The sequence below is a fragment of the Pavona decussata genome, unplaced genomic scaffold (genome assembly GCF_977016875.1).
Source record: "Pavona decussata unplaced genomic scaffold, jaPavDecu1.1 SCAFFOLD_133, whole genome shotgun sequence".
In the NCBI taxonomy this organism is placed as follows: Eukaryota; Metazoa; Cnidaria; class Anthozoa; order Scleractinia; family Agariciidae; genus Pavona; species Pavona decussata.
Window position 1 is genome coordinate 261485 of NW_028145546.1, and position 15631 is coordinate 277115.

Consider the following 15631-nt stretch of genomic DNA (forward strand, 5'->3'; position numbering starts at 1 on the left):
GCCAGGTAGCTAAGCTAAAGCTTGGTTACTAATTGAAGCACAACAAAGATGGCGGGCACTTGTTGCTCCGCGGATCTTGGAGAACAGTTATTCTGTTCCCTTAACCACGCGTTTATCGCCGATCCTGAGATGTAAGTTGATGAAAATGTTTTTTTCTCCATTGATGTGCTTTCATAACGTGAATCAGTTCTTTAAATGTAACATATCCTCGATTTGTCACTAAAGCAAGTCATGCCCGGTATCAATAAGCTTATAAAATTTTCATAATAAGTTTATATAATCAAATTTACACGTATGAAACTCTCCGTCTCGTAGAGTTTTTGATGTTGCCCTTGTCATCAATTTGAAACACGTATAAACCGTTCGAAACTACATATAATTATATAGATTTTAAAAATATGGCTATAGTGAAGCTTACATAATTTTTTGCTTCTGGGGGAAATTAAAGAGCATTCCTTCACATTCTAACGTTGAACTTTTTTAAAGATACTGCCCCTATGCAGGCCTCAGTTGGTATGTAATATTTTCTTGAATTTTTTGGAACATCTTCAGAACCAGATGATCAGGCATAGACCCTCAATCGGAAAAAAAAATATCTTGCATTTATTTATTTGTTTATTTATACATTGAGGGACAAAACCCATTGAGAATCAACAATACCTAGACACAAGGTCCCTTACAAAGGTCGACCTCCAATGGTCAGTGGACTCAACAGAAAACAGAGTAGGTACAGGCATACAAAAAAATACAATATTGGAAGATACAGAATCGGAAGTGAATCAGTGCATTTGAAATTAACCGGTTAACCGGTATGCATCAGTCATCCACCGGGCTTTAGCGGGGTATTTTCACATTCTCCATCTGGGGGATTGGTCATAAGTCTAACCTGGGGCATTTGGGGGATCACTGTCGCTTTCTTTCAATGATTAAGTTCATCGGCAATTTTTAAATAAATATGTCAAGAGGACAAGAATGACAGAGATGATAGATCCACAGGAGGAACGGTCAGTGGAGAATACTGAGAAATATAACCTATCTGAGACTTTAGCCTGAATTAGCTTTTTAAGAATGAAGGTAATCCCAGAAACACACAAATTAACAGGTTTGTTTAACTGACCGGTTTGTCTCTGCTCAGTCTTTGAGCAGCCTAACTTATTTTCTTTGAGACAAAGGAGACCTTGGTGCAGGATCTGCCACTAAGTATGTTGCATTTGCTTTTTTTCAGTGATGAAGTTGACATCATACCTTGTTTCCACTGTCGAGAGGAACAGGAAAGTGTAAAAGAAGGTCCTATTATTGTTGAAAACCATAAACTCGGCATGAAGTCATGGTGCGTGAAGCCTCTTTTCCTATTTGCTTACAAGAAGCTTATGAGAAGTCACTTAAAAGGCAGAAAGGACTGCAATTTGTCAGGTAATTTTTTGTGTATCTGTTTCTTTTATTTACTGTTAAAAGGCCTACTGCCTATTCCATTTCCTGCAAGAAATCCAACTTAGACATGGTTTTTAAGAGTACTTTATCAAGGTCTGCATCTGTATAGCTTTATGTATGCTTGAAAAACACTGGAAGCAAACAGAAATGAAGAAAAAATATAATAAAGTGGGGATGAGCATTATAATACCAGACAGATTTAAGCAAATCAGTTATTAGGAAGCCTGTCAAATTCTCTCATGAATACAAGATGCATGCAGCCTAGCATTTAGCTATTGAACATTCTGCTCCTGGATTTTACATAATTTCTTCATTAGTGAACTGCAGATTATTGAAATGAATAGTTAATCAACATTGCACTGTATAATCACCTTCAAATCTTACCTTTGGTAGCTATATAGCAATTACTGTCTGAACTTCATTGCACAAATTGAAAAATCCAACATTCATGATTAATGAAATGAAATCAATATGTTAGACTCACTTTAAGCTTGTTAAGAAGTATCTTGTTGAGAGTTTGAGAGAATCAGTGACCAGATCATGTAGAAATATGAACCAAAGGTGAGTGTTTCCAGGGCAGGTGTGAGTTCTGGCAAGCTTTCATAAATTGTGTCCTAAATGAGAGGGAGTAGGGAAAGACTTTTGAATGGTATTTTTTATGTTTGCCTGGTTATTGTCCAAAGAAGTAAATGGTTTTCAACACAACGGTCATATAATGTGTTTCATATCTTTGTTGCTTTATCAGTGCAATTTTAGCCAGACATGTTAAAGTGGGGATCCTGTGCATTTTCAATTAATTTGCTCTAAAAGTGGGAATCAACAGGATCCCAAGTTCTTGATCTGCCTGTGTAAGAGCTTGTTCATAAGGTAATAAATAAATACTGTACATAATTAATTGGTGTTTGTTATTTTTAAGTCACAGAATCTGTTCAACTGACTAGAGCTGTCCTTTTGGTGAATGCTGAGTGTTATACAGCTTGGAATGCAAGGTATGAAGTATGCTGGGCGAACTCCCTGAGTCCTTGTGTGGGGAGGGGGGGGGGGTTACTCAGGAGATGTGAATGAGTACAAGTTGTTATACCCAAAAATGCCCTGTTAGGCTACAACTGAACCTCCAAGAAGTCCAAAGACCCAGGACATAACCCCAAAAAGTCAATTCAATCCTCCTCACCTACACCTGAAAAAAATCAAAGAATATATGCAGTACCAGTGCTCAGATTCTTGTAACATAATGTCAGATTTTAACACAACAACCTAATTTGTTATTTTTAGGAAAGAAATGATTTCTACAGGAGTTTTGAGTTTAAAAGATGACTGGAAGTTTTCAGGTGTTGTTCTCTCCAAGCATCCTAGAAGTGCTGAGGCATTTGCTCACAGGTATACGCGTGTTAGCAACTATTACAAGTACATGTGGAAACAATAGGGACCCTCAGTAAAAAAGGCAGCAACACCAAGAAAAACGTCACATACATGTAATATTGGGACTCAGGACCCTAGTTCTTCCACACTACTTTGTGATTATTATTGCTAACTCATTCAATTGAAGGTCTGAGTGCATATTAACCATCTTATGCTGAATGTTAGCTTGATTTTTTATTGTGCTCAAAAGTGTGTGTAGCCTTAGTCAGGGACCGACTTGCTCTGATTTTTTTCCTGCTGGTTTATGCTTAGTTTTTAAGAAAACAAGGCCAACCTATCATTAGTCATCAAAAGTAAGGCAAAGAAAAAAGCAGAAAAACAGTGTTCATTTCATGCTGTACAATAGTATAGTCATGGATTACGAAGGTCTCTAATGACTGTTTGTGGCAATAGTTACATAAACTGAGTGTACTGAGCCTGGGATGAGGGTGGAGTCCAACATTGTCCCCCTATCTCTTTCTCCTCAGTAGTTTTGTGCATTCTCCCAATATTTCACTTGCCACAACAGTTCAAGATGGTAGCACAACAAGCTCAATGGTTTGTTTCCTTTAGGATTATGTAGTATGGTACATCTCCAGCAAATTGAAATTTCAGCATTTCAAACTAGGGTCTTGAAATCTTTGGCTTAACAGAATAAGGAATGTGTCTGATCTTTGGAGGTTTAAAATCAATTTTCTTGGGAATCTTGCAGTCTTGTGCAAGTTTAATTTGATACACTGGTCATTTAGGACAACTGAATAGCCGTGATAGCAGGTAATTTTTGTACTGTGTTGTCATAGAAAGTTTCCACTGGTCTGAGTCTTGGAGCTTTGAAATCTTAACAAGTGTTTGCAGGTTTAACATTAAAGTACTGTTTGTTTCTTCCTTCTGGTATTAGTAAACAAACAGTCCAGTTTTACACTTCAGCAGCTTGCATTAACATAAATAATTACTGTCAACTGTTTTTATGATTAGGAGGTGGACGATAATTCAACTTGAGAAACATAAAGGGCAGAGTGAGTTCATTCAGTGTCACTTAAGAAGTGAACTTGCCATCACCCTTCGAGCTGCTGAGTGTTATGCTGATAACTACACTGCATGGAGCCACAGGGCATGGCTAGTGGAAAGATTCATGCATGACAAGAGAAAGGTATGTTATTTAATAACAATAATAATAATGACCATTTATTAAACTCATTGCAGCCTGTCAATTGTAGAGTTACAATACAAACTAAAATATAGAAACTAAGTATGTATTATACAACATTAAATCACAGAGGCTAGAATGAAACTATAGGTCCTGCTCAGCCACAACAAATCCTTAAGTCTTTGGTTGATGCTTTTTTTTCTTTAAGAAACTGTTCTGTGAACTTCAAGCCATGAGATTGTGGGCAGAGAGGCACATATCAGACAACTGTGGCTTTCATTATCGACAGTCTCTCCTTAAACACCTCAAGAATGTCTGGTAAGGATAAACAAAATAATAAGGTATTTTTCATTCAGGTATAATACTTTAAATTCTTCACTTTAATGTCAGAAATGAATGTTGAGTTCATAAAAGCTATGGGGCTGCTTGTTTTTCCTTTGCCAAGAGTTTAATAAAATTTATGCCCTTTACCACTTAGGGGGTTTAAATCTAGAAAGACTGGTCATTTAATAAAGTTTTTATATTGGTACCCTTTAGGGTAAAAGGCATAAAGCACAATACATATTAGCTGTTTAATATTAGGGGTTCATAGGGGTGAAAATGGATTCGAATCACACCTGCAAGATGACACTCTGGTGCCTTTTAGGGTTAATTTCAAAATTTATGTTGTCCCCCCTCCCCTCCCATCTTTTGAATGTGGGTCACTCCAGTCCCGCCCCCTGGGTCTGCTGCGTAGGGATGTACTATTTGTTTTTATTCAAACAGAACCCACCATAACATGAAAGAGATCACGTATCAATGATTTCCCTAAATATTAGAGTTGTCATCTTTCCTTTTTTGTGTGTATATGTAGCTACCATCTTCTTTGTGTCTTTTGTAACCCATACCCTGCACCCAAAAATATGGTTGCTACGCTATAAGCACATTGATGGTATCCCCTTCCAAGTATCTTGTCAGACATAACTACACTATAGGCTTTTAACTGCATTGCTTTGTTTCAGTTCAAAAAGTGAGATGGTTCATTTGCTTCTGTCGGAGCTGGAATTCACCACAGATCTTATTTGGACTTTTCCAGGCCATGAAGTTGTCTGGTATCACAGGTATGATTTGAGGATTACATGTAGCTATCTTATTGTCTTATCGCCACAATCAAACTTCAAATTTCTTTCTAAACCAGGCTCATGATAAGTAACGTCATTTTTGGTTCATTATTCAGTAGCTCAGTGGCTGTTTAAGCATCTGGCAGGAAAGTCATGGTTTCAAGTCCCATCTGGGATTCAAGTTTTTTCTTTGCATGTCCCACACTGGTGATAACCTTAAAATTTACCACTTTCTTTCTTTAACGTTCTGCATTTCTTATTCCAGTTATTAAAGGCTATCAAACTAGGTTCATGTGATAAACATCCAGCATACTGCTTGAACATGAACCTAATTTAATGGCCTTAGCTCCCACGAGTCTCCTGTAGCCCAGTGGTAGAGCATCCGAACTAGTAATCAGAAGGTCTTAGGTTCTTTTTCCGAGTATGCTTGTGTCAGTTAAAAACATAGCGTCACATTTCTTACGTAATGTTCTTATTGTAGAAAACGTACTGAGCGCCCTATACGATGCCCTGTATGAATACTGTTAGCCTGATGTAAGGTTGGACATCATAAACAATTTTATATTTTAGGAGATTTATGCATCATGTCTGGAATCAGTGGTTTTCAGATGTTACCTTGGAAACCCTCCAAGAAATGGCAAGTTTGACAAGCAACGGTACAAGTAGGACAGGATGCGGCAACAAAACATCAAGGAGAGCTTCACCGTCTCTTATCCCCTCGTTATTTGAGCTAGCAAGCAGCTCTTTTAAAATTTTAAAAGAATTTAACTCACGCTCAAAAGTGACACCGTCTGTTACGGAAGAAGTTAAAGATGACGCATCACCTCTGTCCACCCCTGTTGAGGTTAGGTTTTGTGACAGTGTTATTGCTGAGTGTGAAGGTCCCGTGGGGGAGGTACAGAGGAGATGTGCAGTGAATTACAAGCAATGGATTATGTTAAGAAGTGCGCCTTGTTCGTTTGAATGCAATGGGGTCACACCAGATGAGAGGGCAACAACTACAACAAGCTGACACTAAAAATGCAATGTGAAAGGAAACTGCGTTGTAGGTTTCCGAGGAGGGAATTTGTGCTGCTCGTGAAGGATGGAGTGAGATTTCCACACTGAGTATGATTCGTACAAAACTTCAGTATTTGTTCACTGATATATTAGAGCGAACATCCAGTGAATAAGGGCAGAAGAGAAATTTTTAAAGAATGAAATTTCTATATTAAAAATAATTTATAGTAGTTAACAATAAGTAATTAGTTAGGAGTAATATTTGCTGGACAATTAATATATCGTAATTCCTGACATTTCAGTACACAAGTACTCCCTTGGTTTTCACAAGGTTAGTAGAGCGAGCAAGTCACTCCAGCGCGCGCGAAAATTGTCTCGCGCGAGGTGATGGGAGGCGATTTTGGGTGTCTACTATTGCTGTGAAAAATATTAGATGTTCTGTAGTCTAGCCATTACTGCAAAAATGCAAGCGTTGATTGTTTCTTGAACTTCAATAAAGACTGTAGTTTATAAAGGAATTCTTAATAGGCCTTATCGCGGTTTTCGACGCCATTTTGACGGGTAGGCAAACGGGCTTGAAATAACAGTGTTTGTATGGAAAGTTCAAAACACGACTGGACGTTTTCTGTCACAGCTACATCCCTCCAATTTTTTTCTTAAAATCCTTTTCCTAGTGCTAAAAGTTTCCAATTCATGAATTTTTCAGAAGCGATGTTTTATGAAAATTATTTGACATCGGATTTCCATACAAACACTGTTATTTCAAGCCTGTTTGCCTACTCGTCAAATGGCGTCGAAAACCGTGAAAAGGCCTATTTTACTGATTAGTCGTGGGTAAATGTTATTTCCATTGAACTCAGAGATGAACATAGATTCTCACGTAGTGAGAATTCTGCAAACGTGGATGTGGATTTTTATAGCAAAGAGAATTGTTTGATTTATAATTCAAATCTTTTGGACATGTATAATAATTAAACAAAGTAATTGTGAACTGACGACAGTGACCAAGGAATTGTAATGAATAATTTATATTAGATAATTTTTATAAGGAGAAGTAGGGTTCGAATTAAAGGATTTAAATTAGTTCTTAGGTAGTCAGTTTAACTAATTATATAAGTTAGTAATTACAAAAAGAAAATTTGTTTTTTTCCGAAGATTAGTAGTTTTACTTACACGTATTTCAAACGGTGATTTAAATATTCCAACAAGCTAGGCAAATTCACCCTAGTTCCGAGGGTCCTCTGTCTTCCTGCCTCGAGAAAAGAAGAGAGAGGACCCTGGGAACGAGTTTGTGGCAAAAAAGCCATTTTACAGTGGTGTGCTAAGTGACCTGGCCTTGGATTGGAAGCGAGGTTGGGGGTGACCTTGTTTTGATACAAACCTCACTGCTTTTCATTTGTAGATCATGCTGTTCTTATGCTAACTAGTTTGCATTTACATATGAAAAGCAGTGAGGTTTGTTTCAAAACAAGGTCACCCCAGCCTCGCTTCCAATCCAAGGCCAGGTCACTAAGCACACAACTGTAAAATGCTGTTGACATGTTTTGTGGAGAATAATTGGCCGTACAAGCTGCGCCCTGATACAAGTTTGAAAGGCGTCGTAAAAGCTGGCTACACGATGCGCTGTACGCAGTGAGCAATAGGGACGTTATGGACCACAACGGCAGCGCCAACAGAAGACCACTTGAGAACGTGAGTTTACGTTATTTGAACTTTTTTGTGTTCATTCCAGTTAGTTTATCTTGGATGATGTAGCCGAACCATCCAGGAACTGAATTGGTAGGAACGGCATTCAAAATATAAGAAAATTAAAAATTATTCTCCATAAAATTTGAGATTTGGTCATTTCAAGTTGCTGTTTTGCAGAAGACGGGAAAGAAATGTACCAAAATACATATCGCACGTGCAGAGCTATTGGGGTGCTCATTCAGTCCCATGTGTTTAAGGACGATAACTGGCTATAATTTTCCAACTTTTTTCGCTTATTTTTATCTCACTCGTACACTTAAAACGCTTAAAGAATGAGGCAGAGATACGTTTCCGCGTGCCGCGTAGCTGACGACGAAGAAAATAGTTAATGTTATAGAGTGTTTTCACATGACGTCATAACGGCCATGTTGGTGTCCCAAAACAAAGAAATGGCGGCCATGTTGGTGTCCCAAACTAAACCTCTGGGAATTGAACTCTGTTTTTATGCAAATACTTTCTTTTGTTTCAGTAAACCAATATGGCCAGTAGTCACGTGAATGAAAACGCTCTATAGTTCATGCCTATTCTGTAGCGAAAAGACTCGTATTTTTGTATAACGTAACTGGAAAATTTTACGCCTAAAATTCAACGAGGGAAAGTAGTAGTTTTCCCAGACGTTTCATGACTGTTGCGATAAAGGAGCTTTGGATGACTGAATTATAATAACTTATGCTTGAATTCTTCATGATTACGTTCCTTTTTTAATATCCTCGATTAATGATAATATATGGCATTGTAATAAGCATCAGGATTCGTTGAAGTCTTTAGATCGCTCAATTTCGTTTAATAAGTTGTCTAAACTTGTGGCAACCATCCTATTTGCAACGCCTCTCTGGTAGCTGGGGAAATAAAATTTTAAATTTCGACTGTGACGTCAGTGGGGAGTATTTCATTGAACGATCACTTTTTCTGTTCTTTTTAATAGCAACGTAAGCAATTTCCCAATTAGATTCCATTAAAATGTCAACGCTTTTCGTTTCTCTCTTTACCAATCGCGGTTCCACTAGACTGATATTACTTATGCAAAACGAGGACTCCTGTTGGACGAACAGAATATTGCCCTTTTATTTTCCGAAGGAGGAGTTGTATTCGTGGTGTTTCACCAGCACCATCTTTCCTCTCCCCACCCTAACCGACACCAATTTACAACGGCCAATGGTGGAAGCTATAGAATGGCGGTAAGTAGGACTGGAGCGAGCCCTTAGTGAGTGGGGACCATTGCTATCCTCCCTTGCACCCTCGCTGAATCTTTGTTTCAGCAGACATGTTATGGACTTCTTGTTGAGAAATCACACGTGACGTTGGAGGAGAAAACGAGTTTTAATGCAGGACAGTACATGTCTTTTCTGAATCGCAAAAGCAACTTCGTGATTCTCTGAACGAGAATCCTGCTTTATCCATAAAGTAAGGAGGCACTGGAACGAGCGAACCGGTAATTTTGCTACAAGCTTAAGGTGGCTGGCACCAATTTCTATTACTTTACAGCACTTATACTTTGACTGATCAATACCACCACCGGCTTTATCAGTTGATAAAACAATTAGGATACCAAAAAATACGGTCAACAAGTCATGGTAGTTTTCTAATTTTACCTTAAGTGGTTATAACTACTAAGTATAAGCGCTGCAAAGTGAAGGGAACCAGCGCCAGCCACCTTACTTTATGTCTCTGTTCCTTTAAACCTATTAGAAAGGAATTTAATGTACTTTTATTGAGCAAGTTGACAAGAACGACTTGACTTTGCGGATAAAGAGTAACTCAGCTCGAAAACAAGTTGTCTGACACAGTCTATTCATAAAACATAGTTTAGAAAAGGAAGACAATTTTGCCTTAACATCAGCAGTGTTCCATTTTACACAAAAATAAACTGATGGACGGTAAAGCATTTCGCTTTGTTGTAATATTACAAGCCACAAGAGTCGTCGTTTAAAACAAACTGGTTGCATGTTTCGGTTCTTTCTTTCTTTTTTTTTTTTTTTTTTACAAAATAAAATAGGTTATTACAAAACTAACTAAAAAATGCCAAAAGAACTACAACTCAAACTGCCTTTATGACAAGGTGAAGGGAGAACTTCTTGGCTTCGTTAAATCCCAGCAGATGTTTCTTGGTTCCATTTTCAGTTCCTAGTATCCTCTTCTTGTCCTTCTGTTTTGCTTGTGTGTTTCTTCTGTTATTCTTAAACTCTGCTTTCTTCCCCTTCGGCTCGTGAAGGGCGCCCTTAATCCACAAACGAAACACGCCCTTTCGATAGAGCGGAGTCTTAATGTGAAGATACGAGAATCCCTCACGTTCCTCCACTTTAAACAAACTTGTGTTTCCGTGGACGATGACGTAATTGAAAGTTCCGTTAAATTCCGAGAGCACTGGCACTAGCCTTAGGATTGGCTGAGCTGAAGTTATATTAACGGGAACTTGAATGGTGAATTTCATCATTCGATTTCTCGTCGACCGACGTTTTCGCTTGTTTCCAGGGGGTGTGTAGGAGAATTGAAATCCTTGGTTCTGCTGTGCAGGAAGTCTTTGGTTCGGCTGTGCGGGTAGTCCTTGGTTAGGCTGTGCAGCCTGCCAATTTCGTTGCGGGTAGATCCGTTGGTTATATGATTGCGATTGATATCCCTGCGACGCGTGCCCTTGTGTTTGTGGCGCTTGACCGTATCCTTGGTTACCACTGTAAGGATACTGCTGTCCATAGCCCCCACTTCTCGCGGGCACAATGCGGTATGGCGCGGAAGACTGGGATTGCTGGCTTCTTGTTTCATTTCTCTCTACAAGAGGTACTCCTTTGTCGTCTCCTTTGGACATAGCGCACTCGTAACAGGCTTCCCCATACGGCGACAAACAATGGCTGAAAAGAGACAAAGGGGAATAAGTCGAGACATAACCTGTGAGGGATTGTGTGAAAAATTTGTTAAGAATATACATAGAATGCGTGAGAAACTCTTACGAGACTACATGCTTCCGATCATAGTTACATACGCTTACTCACCCTCTCCCAGTGGGATGAAAAACGAGAACGCAAAAACATTACTAGACAGCCTCCCTCAGAAGATGATAATCACGCGGATATTTTACTACTCACCTCCTCCCTGTAGGAAGTAAATTTACGGAAACATTCATACTCACCCTTCCCCTACTAGGAAGATACATTACTACTCGCCTTCCACCACTACGCGACTACAATAACACTCAACCTCCCCCACAGTATAACACAGTATAGTATTAAACTCGCCATCCTCCAATAGGACGACAATTAGACGGATACTTTTCTATTTATCTTGTCCCCATAGGTCGGCATTTACACAAATACTTTTTTAGTTCCTTCCCCCCACCCCAGTAATGATGATAATCAGGAGGACACTTTACTACTTTTTGTCGAAAGACCTTTGTAATTTTTATTTACTGTAATGTTGTTCTTTAGTCTGCTCGAAGAAATTTGCCATAAGTGGTAATGCAAAATTGTACGATATGACTACGCACTCCCTCCCCATAAGGGATCATTAATATGTGGGCAATTTTTCACTCACCCTCCCCCTATTGGATGATAACCGTGCGGGCACCGACAGCTGAATCCACCCAATTTGTTGTCGCATCCAAAGCTGCAAGGACTAACTCCTAGGTTGCACTCGTTCATATCTGAAAGTAAATAGAATAATTACAGGGTTTGTCGAAAAGAGGCAGTGTTGGTAAGACGAGCAGTCTCCCAAGAAGCCGTGACTTGGCTCATGACGCAACGTTCTTGTGAGGAGTGTTGTGTGATGAACCAAAGGACGGCTGTGTTCGAGACTATAAACAAGCGCTCCACATATAATTAGCAGCGAGTTCAGTAACGTAGCTATTGTGGAAACAGAAAATGGCGCGATTCAGAATTAATCCAAAAACGAAGCAAGCCTTCACGTTTTTCAGCCTTCGTTATCTCCAGCTGCGAAATTTACCCCGAGTCCTGATGGGTTTATTGCGTCTAACCGCAGTGGTTGCTTTGCCGGGTTTTGCTTTCACGACATTCAAAAACACAATAAAATGTTCCGGATTCATAAGTATTCGTAAACAAAGTTTTTAATTTATATTCCAAATCCATAAGTTTCCGTATTGGTGACGTATTTGGGAATGTTTTTATTCCGGACTTATATTTTGTGTGTGAACACCAAAACGTTCCTGATTTCTCATGAATCCGGAAAATTTTCTTCTAGTATAAACTCAGTCTGAGCAGCTGACGTAGCCCGATGGTCAGGGGAAAATTACCTTGGCATGATCGTCCATCTGCTCTTAGTACATATCCTTGATGACAGCCACAGTAATACCCTCCGAGAGTGTTCCTGCACAGGGCCTGACCGCACAGAAAACGATTGCTGCACTCGTTTACATCTACAAGACAACGAGGAATAGGTGAGAGACTACTAAAATTTCGTTTTGTTTCTTCCTTTGGTAAAAGGCAAAAAACTTAAAATAGCTGCATAACTGAGCAAAATATGAAATGCAGTACAAGCGGCAATAAAGTAAGAGTACTAGCGTGCGTGCGTGCAGATGTTTCTTTTTTCTCTTTCCTTCCTTCATAGCTACGCAGGGAGGAAACACGAGAGTTCTGCTGATGCACGTTAGGCGAGTGAAATTTCCGTAATTCTTTCTAGGTGGATGTTATTGCCCCACTGGTTAAATAAAAACCTGAAGTGTAGGCGATTCTTCACTGTTCCTTTAAACAAGAATGGAGGCGCACAGTTAAAATTTCGGCCTATCCTACGTTATTAGGGAGCTTAAGCAACGACGACGGCCACGGCAACGACAACGCCGCAAAGCAATAGGTTTAAGAGCAAAAACAATCGCCCTGCAACGTGAAATGATCACATTTAAGGTTTTGTGGAGAACGTGAACGCACGACGGTGAATTTTTCATTTTCTTTCTTAACTTGTACGCCACTCCTACCAATATGATTCCTGGATAGTTTGCCATTGTAAAAGTTGAGCGAGTTTAAATAATCGCGAAGTAGCACAAATGAAATAAAGCTATATTTTTGGGTGACGTTTTCGTTCCCGTTGCCGTCGCCTTTTGCTTAAGCTCCTAGACTTTCAAAAAAAGCCCCTCTCGCGACTTCGTCGCTCGCGCGCGGTCAAAAAAAGCTCATAAAAAAGCTCGCTCTGCTCACCAAATTTGCGAGGTCGACTTGTAGCAAGTCTACTTAAGCTCTCTATTGTTCAGGTTAGGTTGGGAGTTGATAAATCGTCCTTTAGTAGTTTATCATTCTGGAGGAGCGCACACTAAGCGCAGCTTATCCGCCCTTATCCCGCACTTGTCCGCCCTCATCGTTCACTGATCCGCACTTCGCAACTTACCGACGCACTGATTGTAGTAATAATCCTGAGTGAATCCAGGGGGACAGCCACATCGGTATCCAACCACCATAGGTTGGCATCCATACCGACACAAGTTGCCTGTACATTGATTGCCGTTACCTTGAACAACGTAAATTTTAAGAATAAGTAACTTCACCACGCAATTTCCCAAAAGCATACTAGTGAATGAATTTTATCCTAAGTACTACCAAAATTATATACACACCGTTTCACTGAATTAATTTAATAAACCTCCTATGACTGGCATCTTGACGGGGATCGAATATAAATTACCAAAATCTAAGAAGTCCTAAGTCGATGTCTTCTGGCAAGCTGTGTTTTTATATCTAACAAAGATGCCATGGAAAAGATAGCGAGATGGATAGGAACACTGCACTTGCGTAATATGACGCAAGAATATTTGGTGCCTACACACAAAAGACGGTTATCCCTCTCAGACGGTTAACGGGTTATTCAGGACGGATAAATCGTCCAAATCCACAAACGGGACTGTGCATAAAAAAATTTATAACAGAAAGATAACCAATCTGACTGTGTCCATCTGTATATATATGTCTTTTTAGAGCTATTTCAGTCAAGGACACATAAGCTGAATTGCCCTCTGTCAAGTTCCGTTTCAATCCCTCTTGTAATCCCGCGGACGATTACCCGGCTTACACCAGCTATCCGCTTTTTGTGTACAAACAACCACTGTATTGCTAAGGCATTCCAGACACTAAGCTATGGTAATTTGGCTTAAAAAATCTTCGTTAACCTTTAAGCCCTAACAGTGATCAGCATCAAATTTCTCCCTGTAATATCAATGCATAATCAACCCTTGAAGTCATGAGAATTAAGGATATGATCACGCAAGGTTAATTTTCTTGATATTTTAATAACGTCTTCCCAGTACTTTCACAAGAAAAGTAAGGGAACAAGATTGGAGAAATTTTTCTTGGACATTAGGGGTTAAAGGGTTAACTGACCTACGCATTTCTTGGTTTTCTCATCATACTTGTATCCTTGGTTACAAACGCATCGATATGATCCCGGCAAGTTCTCGCAGCGTCCAAAGCCACAGATGTTTGCATCCGACATGCACTCGTCTTTATCTAAAGAGAGAAGAACATTAAACCCGCAGGAAGAACTATTCACAAAACAGTAAAACTAATGACTTTCTAATAGAGGGGAAATTGTAACTCCTCTCAGCAAACTGCTCTTCGTGAAATTCGGAAGCCTTGGGTCAGAACCAAGCTTGAAACCAGCAATGCACCTAAGCCGCCGGGGGGAGTGGAGGAGGGGAGGGGAGGGGGTGAGGCCAGGCATAGGCGGGACATTTCAACCTAACTGAGATTTTCTGTTCAAATTCCCCACTGCAGTGCATTTGTGGATGGCCAAAAGAGCCGCTGAACGTCATAAAAAAAATTAAAAAAAACTAAAATGCTTTAATCCCCCAACTATGCCAACAATAGGCCATTTTCACTATCGCGTCACTTTACTACAACTACCAGAATTCATTTCGTTTCCTTTTCAAATTCAAATTTTGTAATCCCAGTGGACAGCAAAGACCAATAGCTCTAACTAGCATGAGAAAAAAAAAACCAAAAAAACAAAAAGGATTCTGGAAGTTGTAGTAAAATGACGCCATTATGAAAATGGCTTATTGCTAGCCCGTCAGACAAGAGTTAGGTGTTTTGTCAGTGGGGGAGGGGAGGGGGCTACTTACCTACGCACGTGACCCCGTTCCTCATGTAGCCATCAGGGCAGCCACAGCGGAATCTGCCGGGAGTGTTTATACAGTTATGCTGACAGTTGTGCCTTCCTGTCGCACACTCGTCTTCATCTGGACAAACAAATGATCACATTTAACCCGATCACTCCAAAAAGAAGGTCAAGGAAGAAAGACTATCTGCAATCTTGCCTCTCCTGACAATTCTCCAGTCTAAGTATATTTAAGAATTTTCTACGTGCTAGCTATTTTACGTTATTAGATACCACCTTTGAAATAGACATGCCTTACACCTGGTTCCTCTCCCGTGACTGCCCGTGCCACCGTTCCTAATCTTCGTGTTTTTTTTATTAGTGTTCTCATTTGTAAATTTTACTTGTTTGGGTTGCACCTCGCATGGGTATCATATCCCGTTCGCGCTAACCCTTTTGGTCTTGCTTTCCAAATTTCTGTCTTTCATATTTATAGCTTGTTGTTTATTAATTAACGAATTAATTAATTAATTAATTAATTAATTGACCAATCAGGCTGAAAAAAAAAAAAAAAAAGAAAGAGCTACAAGCAACTCTTAGTCTAAGATCGCGCGATTCTCGAGTCTTGCATTACTGTCTTTGACGAAAAAATGCTCGCAGTCTGGATCAGCTCGAACTTCAAAGTTAACATTTAATAAAACTACGAGGTTTGTTTCTGGGAAAGAAACGGTTAATAACAAATTCAAATCTACCTTCTGAAACTATGTTATTCTTATAATTC

General features: G+C 39.5%; 2 protein-coding genes across 3 annotated transcripts in view; one reads left to right on the forward strand and one right to left on the reverse strand.

Annotated features, from left to right (window-relative positions):
* Nucleotides 1–44: 44 nt before the first annotated feature.
* On the forward strand, nt 45–8696 carry LOC146468003 (protein prenyltransferase alpha subunit repeat-containing protein 1-like). The gene is made up of 8 exons (XM_085124679.1): nt 45–131; nt 1226–1413; nt 2348–2420; nt 2704–2808; nt 3805–3979; nt 4185–4294; nt 4978–5076; nt 5647–8696. Exons 1-8 carry the CDS (start codon nt 49–51, stop codon nt 6086–6088), a joined length of 1275 nt encoding a protein of 424 aa, XP_084980805.1. The 5' UTR covers nt 45–48; the 3' UTR covers nt 6089–8696.
* A 735-nt stretch (nt 8697–9431) lies between these two features.
* Nucleotides 9432–15631, reverse strand: part of LOC146468004 (fibrillin-1-like) — a 44742-nt gene continuing 38542 nt past the window's right edge. For both annotated transcript variants that reach the window (XM_085124678.1, XM_085124677.1), the window contains 6 exons: nt 14876–14992; nt 14136–14261; nt 13150–13269; nt 12065–12187; nt 11350–11458; nt 9432–10670 (listed from right to left, as the gene is read on the reverse strand). In XM_085124678.1, the coding sequence (XP_084980804.1) occupies nt 9863–10670; nt 11350–11458; nt 12065–12187; nt 13150–13269; nt 14136–14261; nt 14876–14992 (1403 nt within the window). In that variant the 3' untranslated portion in view covers nt 9432–9862. The remainder of the gene's footprint in view (nt 10671–11349; nt 11459–12064; nt 12188–13149; nt 13270–14135; nt 14262–14875; nt 14993–15631) is intronic.

Coding starts and splice junctions, on each gene's coding strand:
- LOC146468003 (XM_085124679.1), top strand. CDS start 49: ATGGCGGGCACTTGTTGCTCCGCGGATCTTGGAGAACAGTTATTCTGT. Junction 132..1,225: donor TTTATCGCCGATCCTGAGAT/GTAAGTTGATGA, acceptor GCTTTTTTTCAG/TGATGAAGTTGACATCATAC. Junction 1,414..2,347: donor AAAGGACTGCAATTTGTCAG/GTAATTTTTTGT, acceptor GTTATTTTTAAG/TCACAGAATCTGTTCAACTG.